The sequence below is a fragment of the Esox lucius genome, chromosome 21 (assembly GCF_011004845.1).
Source record: "Esox lucius isolate fEsoLuc1 chromosome 21, fEsoLuc1.pri, whole genome shotgun sequence".
Classification (NCBI taxonomy): domain Eukaryota; kingdom Metazoa; phylum Chordata; class Actinopteri; order Esociformes; family Esocidae; genus Esox; species Esox lucius.
The window spans coordinates 8821184-8828405 of NC_047589.1; the positions used below are offsets into that span (position 1 = coordinate 8821184).

The following is a 7222-nucleotide window of genomic DNA, read 5'->3' on the forward strand; positions in this document are numbered from 1 at the left end:
TCTCTCTCCACACTTTTAGAATGCTCACTTTATATGGAAGCCTACCAACTGTTTTTCTACCTCCCGTAGGTCAGATCTCCCCCTCAGGTTACCCCATGAAATATTCAACCTGTACCTTTGCATAATTTACCCAGTGAACAAACAGAGAAAATGACTTGGAGACACAGAGACCGAAGAAGATGCTCAACAATGAGAAGGGCAGCAGGTATTCTTACTGCACAGCATCTAAACCAAGAGACTGAAGACTGTGTGTAGGAGGGGGTTGGATGGTTGGAGGTGATGCAAGATGTTATCTGATAAGTTCTATACAAGACCAAAAAAGGATTATTATGGACATTCTTTACCATTACTAAGAAGAAAGGGAATGAGAGAACCCCCTCCCAGTTCGGCCTTGCTAGCCATGGTTAAAACACAGCCCAAACCAAACATTTCATGTCACTGGTCTTTGGTTGTTTTTCTTCTACTTCTACAAGAGAACAGAAAAACACATCGCCCCTAATACTTTCTAGAGGTCACAGTAATGCGGCTATAGACCTGGAATACTGCTTAACCTTCACAGAGTTGGAGATCTATAACGTGTGTGAGGAGGAATGCCATCTGGAAGGCGTAGCATCCCAGAGCAGGACACTGTCAGGGCGTTCTGCCCTAAACTCGTATAACATCAATGTTTCGGAAAAGCCTAATTCTATGGCATCTCGTCTTTGTTTAAAGAAAAGAGATTATAGGTTTCTGCTCTTTTGTTGCCCTTGTCCCCGTCATGTGATGAAGGCTTGAATTCCAGAGTGGCTACCGCTGCAGAACGGGCTGGGCGCACATGGCGGCCCTTCCAACAGATGTTTTTCGTTTGCAGCACAGTCCCCGTCGGAGCTGTGAGGCACCGATTCAGCGAGGTGATTCATGACGTGAGCCCTTTCCTCGTTACACTAAACTAACAAAAATCTGCTCCGTGTGGAGAATAAACATGGCTCCGGTTCGGGTTTAAATTATTTTTGTATTTCTAAGTATACTATAAAACTCGGAGAAACGAAGGAGGGGACTTGTTACAACATATAGCCAGTGACCAGTCATTGTGCATGTTACGCAATAAATATAAGAAACTGTAATAACATTACAGTAAAATATCACTATTGGTTGAGAAACATGTTACTGAATTGAAACCAAAGCTGACTGTTTTAGGGTGATTCATCAGCCAGCTGAAGCAATGTTCTAGTAACATTCTTACTTCTCTGTGTTTCACTGTTTCATTCATAGTTTCGCTGCTAGATAACAGCTTGAGGGAGCTGCACAATGCAATAGATTGAAAGTGCCGTATCTACAGTGTATTCTCTCTCTCGACTCCTTACCGGAATCCTGTAAATGGAGGATGAGACCACTGACACGGCATGAAGTATCACAGCGCTTTAAGATTGTCAGCACTGATCATGATTGCATGGCAGATACCCTAGTGGTTAGGGTGTAGGGCCAGAGACCAAAAGACTTCTGGTTGGAATCCCCAGATAAGAGTGTGTCATTCATTTAACCAAGTAAGTTGCCTGAGAACACATTTACAGCATCAACCTGGGGGGCAGTTAAAGGGGCTGAGGAGGGGAAGATGAGCCAACTGGAAGGTGAAGATAATTAACTATCTGTGTTGGTACCAGGGACAGACTGGAGATTCGGCCATGAAACAGCATTAACACCCCTAGTCTTATAATCAGTGCCCGCTTGATATTTTCAAGCCAGCAGTGAGATTTACTTTAATGGAAACATCTGCCCTGGCTGTCACTTTATCTCAACTATGCAAAACATTCAACCAGGGACTCGAAGAGATACGACATAGACCTAATTTCTATTTCATTCTATGGAAAAGTAGGTCATGTGTTGGTTTTAATATGGAAAGGCAAAGATTCATACTGCTGCCCTTCTTCGCCCCAAAGCCAATGAAGATGGGAAAGTGGCGTGAGACTGCCGGGGTCTCCACGGTCTCCACCTGCCTCACCTGATTAAACTCACCTCGCGGATCAGACGTAGCATTGGGTATGTGTGTGAGTGTGTGCGTGTGTGTGCACGTGCTACACGCACGTCTGTGATATCTTCCGGCACCGGTTGCAAACAAAGACGCCGCAGCTCTACGTACCAAACGATCAGAACAACCCAAACACTGCGCTAAGCTTAAGAACCAGTCTGATGTTTACGCCACAACGTGCCGAGTCGTTCTAGATGAGAATTACTGAAAATGCCAATATCTCTCTCGGTAGGCAGCCGGAGGCTGTGAGGGCTGGCTTTTCCATCAATCCATCACTCCATCCAAACCCCCCCCCCCCCCCCCCATACGTGGGGAGACAGCCAGCGCACTCGGCTTCTACTGCCTGGTTGCTCTGCTCAAGTGTTACGCAACCAAGAGTGACCGGTGAGCTGTAGGCCCTTCAGCACTCCCTCCCCATTCCTTTATCCAATCCAATCCTCCCCCCTCTGCCCAGCAACACCAGCCAGCTAGCAGTACGAGCAAAAACTAGCTCAATTTAAACTGCCCAGAATGAACGCAGGCTTGAGCGCGAGTTAACCACAGAAGACAGTAATGACATCATCACTACACAACAAAAGCATAACATATTTTGTGCTGATCCTTTGGATATTATGAGTTAACAATGTAACTAATTACACCACTAACATTAGTCAATGTTTTTTGGTTTTTTGACAGTGCATGTTGAAATGATCCCGCTTGGAAAGAATGAATATCAAACTGGTGCATATTAACTGGTTCAATGGGCTATTTTGCTTATAATAGCTTTGGCTAGGGCAGGGACAAAAGAACTGATCCCAGAGCTGGAAACAGATGTGTATCATCACATGGTTGCTTGATGTCCTGTTGCTATAGAGCATATGGCAACTGAAGTGTTACAAAGTTACCAATGGTGCCAGATAGTGCTAATTGATAACAAGCAGTTTATAATAATGATCACGATAACAATGTAAACAGAATCATTCTAGAGGTCAAAATATAACCTTTGTTATATGAATACAAATGTTTTTGTGGAGTAATAGCACATCACATCTGTGGTCTCTGCATAGGACACCAGATTAATTTGCAGAATACAGTTTTGGGCAAAGGAATTTGAACACTCAAACACATGTCTATTCGAAAGGCTAATTCAAGACCTATTTGCTAAATGGAGTTAAGGATTGGCTATTATTACCAGACATTGAAACGCTTACTGTAGCCTAACTAAAGTATGCCATGGCTGTGGTGTCATGATTCATCAATGTGCAATGGTGGCCGTTGCACGCAGTTCCTTCTGCAGCCATGGCTAGTTCAATGTTAACATGTTCTGGCCTTACCTCTTCCAGGACGTTGACTGTGTTCCTACAGCTCTGCAGTCGGGTGGTGAAGCTGGACGTAGTGGGAGAATTGTAATCCTCTGTTGTCTCAGAGAGAAACTCGGACACCGATATTTGATCCGGCATCCTTCAGCAGGGGAATCGCCCAGAACAGGATGGTAAGAAAATGTGGAGAAAAATCCTAAACCATGAAAAAAATCTACTGGCGAAGAAAATAACGTGATGTCTAACGGTGTCTGTGGGTGGAAAACAGAACAGTTTACTAACAGATAGCTAAATGACAAAGACGCGTCTCTTCTCGAATGACTTGGTTGGATCTCCTATGACTTCACAATCCCCAAAGGAAAAGGAAAAGAGGAATGGACACAATTTCGTCCCCTTATCTCTTCTCTCGTCCGTAACCCTTTCTTAAATTACCAAAACACAATCGCCTAATGACTGTCCTATACTGCTTTGCTGTAAGATAGAATAGCGGATTCCATCATAATGTTGTCGCTGATGTTCAAGATGATAGGTTACTTTGCCGATAGTACTTTCTACAAACAGAAAGCCTTCTATGTAGCCTAATCTATCATAATCCGCGATTTTTCGAATAGCGGGATTTTTTCTGGTTTCTTCTCTTCCCTCAATTTCTCGTTTTAACGCACAACGCTGTCTGACATTCACAACCACTCTCCCTCCCGCTCTCTCGCGCTCTCTCACCCACCTCGGATGAGACAAACAAGGAAGAACTCTGCGCATGTCCATGATCTCGGACAAAATACAGAGAGACAAACCGCAGTAAAAAAAACTCCAGCACTATTTCAGTTGCGACCTACCGGTGTGCTATTTAAAAGGTGATGTACTGAAGTCAACGAATAATACGGAATGTTAAAGGAAAATGTGGTCAATGTATAATAGCCGTAATACGTCTATATATCTTTGCGCTGAACAATCTTTTCATGGTATATTAGCTAACTAGCTATATATATTTGACCACACTACATTTATGTATATTTAATATATATTTAGTATTTATTTATTTTAGTCAACAAAGCATTGAAACATTGAAATGTATTTGACGCATTAAACATTGAAATGTATCCAATCTGATTTAAAACTCAAAATGGTGGGTCTTGTTGTTTACTTTTAAGATGCCTTACTGGAAATACGTTCTTAAAAGGTCTACTAAAATTGGTCAGATTATGTATTACTGAACGAGGTATGAATATCCATCCATAGGTAAAACATAGTCCATCCATTGCCCATAATAGGGATTATTCTTTGCTGCTACAAGTGCGTGTCCTGCAGGTGACACATTGAAGTGCATGTAACGCTGCTAAAAACTTGGAATTTTTGGAATGTTCTCATTTCGGCTCCAACACTGAGAAAAAAACGTTGGTGTTGAATAACGGATTCAATCAGATACTCTACGCTCAGGTCAATAATTACAATGACAACCAAAGCAGTAGTTTTTAATACCTAAGCGATTATTGTACACAAAAAGTATGACAAAATAGTCTGAATATTCTAAGGTATTTTTAGATTATTATTTATTATAAAGATTTTAGGGTCTTACCGACTCGAATTCCATAAGGAATCTTTTGATGAGAAACTTGACAGACGGGAAGAGGAGGATCTCATGACTTCACTCATTGACTGTCACCTTATAACCTAAATCAGATGAATACAAGTCACATGAGTATAATTCTGGTGCCCCCCAACATCAGCGTATAGGACACAAATCAATTCAACACAAATATGTATAACAATATGCATTTTGGCAACTAATATTAATCATTTTACCACACAGAAATGTTAGCAATGTTTTGTATAGATTAATAAATATATTTGAATAAGTTAATTGAGCAGCCAGCATAAAATACATGTATTCTTTCTTATTGAAAATAATGTCTTACCCTTTCAAAAGCTCATATTCGAAAGAAAAAGAACAGGCTATATGCCACGCCTAAACTTACCGAAATCGATGCACATCCAATTTGAAAGCTTAACAGAGTGTTAATGTCCAATTGATTGATGCATATGAGAATACTTGCTTCTTCGCGCATCATATTAGTCTCATTTTTAATAGTCATCCAACAGAGTTCAGGAAAGGCTATACTTTAATCCTCTTAAAAGTGTTGAGAGGAGTAAAGTCTTCCCGCAATGGATCCCGTGAAGATCAGTCAGAGACAGCGCGGGGCAGGAAGGGAGAACCCACCATGTGAGCAGGAAAATAGCCTTTTTACAATGAGCAGGATCTAAGAGCTAATGGTACAGGAACTAAGGAAATCCAGAAGGCATTCAAACAGGAAATGTGGGATCAGGGTATAGAAGCAGCCAAGAAGTTTTCTCGCTCCAGCTGTTGTAGACTACCGCTGTAAATGGGGAAAATTAGAACTATTTGTCAAGATTTTAGTGATGGATAACAACAACCTTTTTTCCTTGTTAAAATCATTTAATGATAACAAGTAGTTTTCGATACACATTTTGTCTCAAATGTTTTGAGGGAATATCTTTCAAAAATATTATATATATATTGATAGATTATGTATTATTTCCCCTTTTTGTACTTCTTTTATTCCCCCCAACACACACACCAATTGGCACCTCTCCATTACAGTCCCGTTTCCCCCTCTCAGAGTGGCCTATGCAAGTGGTTGTTATGTGTCCAGTAATTGTCCTGTTTTTTCACAGTGGTGACTTTGGCCAGACATCTAAGAAAACAGAGAGACTCAACCATCAAACACACCTCCATCTATTTAAAGATAATGATGAAAGGGTAACATGATAACATCTAATTATCTGAAAAAAGTCAAAGCTGAAATAAAATGTTATATGCAGAACTAGTAGAGCCTTGTGTAGGATCTCAGAGATAGTTAACCTTTGAGATATTTGCAACTTTGGCTCTTTTACAATTAACAGTCCACAAATTATCCATAGCAACTGACAAACTGGATCCAATTACTCTTCTACTAAAAGAGAAAATGTCCTCAGGCCATACCGGAGCCACAGGTCTGACTGGATTACACAGATAGGCTACTTTGGTTGTGATGGATATATGGGTATGATTGTTTGTCTGTATGATACAGTAGATGGAACAATAGATATAATAATATCTTATTCCACTACTTTTATCTATATTGAATTGTATTCTATTTGATATATTAAAAGGAGAATATCCTTGCCACTACTTTATTTTCGAATGTTCCTCATCCTAAAGATCCAATGAAATCAACAGAATTTTTGTTTTGTCTGTAACTTTACGGCGATTAGAAAATTTAAAAAATCTAATAGGACCCCATCTCCCCCGTTGATGTTTAGCTAGATGAGTTCAATGGATTACTGTTTCTTTTGGCACATGGATTACTTTCAGAGGGCCATCGCATCAAATAAGTTGCTATTCTATTCCATATACTGTAATAGTCCACTCCTGATCAGTTCAATATTGTTTAGTTCAATTCTATTATATAATATTTTATTCAAGCTAATTCTTCTAGGTAACAAACAAAAATAAATGGTGGCTGCTGACTACATCATAGCGTACCCTTATTTTTGGTTCTGAGCACTAGGCTCATTACATTTAAAACAATTTGGGAAAAAGTGCTGGTTTGACATTGCAGCTGACATTACAGGCCACTGCCATCTGACTTATCTACATAGAATTCTGCATAATAAATTACTACTCATTATTTATTAACGGTCATTATGTCACAATATACGCATGACAAACTCAAGCATGAAGGTTTGAGGTGGTATATGAGCAATATACAGGGGGTGGACAAAATAACTGAAAGACCACGTGGAAGGACTGTTACTTTGAAGTAACTAAATCGCAATTAAAAACACAGTTCCAGAACAATTACTCTTTGGACCCAAGGAATAAGAGGACATTTTACAGGATCACTGTTCCTCCATGATGTTC

The 7222-nt window shown here is 40.2% G+C and overlaps 1 protein-coding gene across 3 annotated transcripts in view; it reads right to left on the minus strand.

Annotated features, from left to right (window-relative positions):
* asap1b (ArfGAP with SH3 domain, ankyrin repeat and PH domain 1b) overlaps nt 1-5511 on the minus strand; it is a 59604-nt gene extending 54093 nt beyond the window's left edge. For all 3 annotated transcript variants that reach the window (XM_010885533.5, XM_010885532.5, XM_010885534.5), the window contains exons 1-3: nt 5277-5511; nt 4877-4971; nt 3319-3445 (exon numbers count right to left, since the gene is read on the minus strand). In XM_010885533.5, the coding sequence (XP_010883835.1) occupies nt 3319-3445; nt 4877-4953 (204 nt within the window). In that variant the 5' untranslated portion in view covers nt 4954-4971; nt 5277-5511. The remainder of the gene's footprint in view (nt 1-3318; nt 3446-4876; nt 4972-5276) is intronic.
* Nucleotides 5512-7222: the final 1711 nt, after the last annotated feature.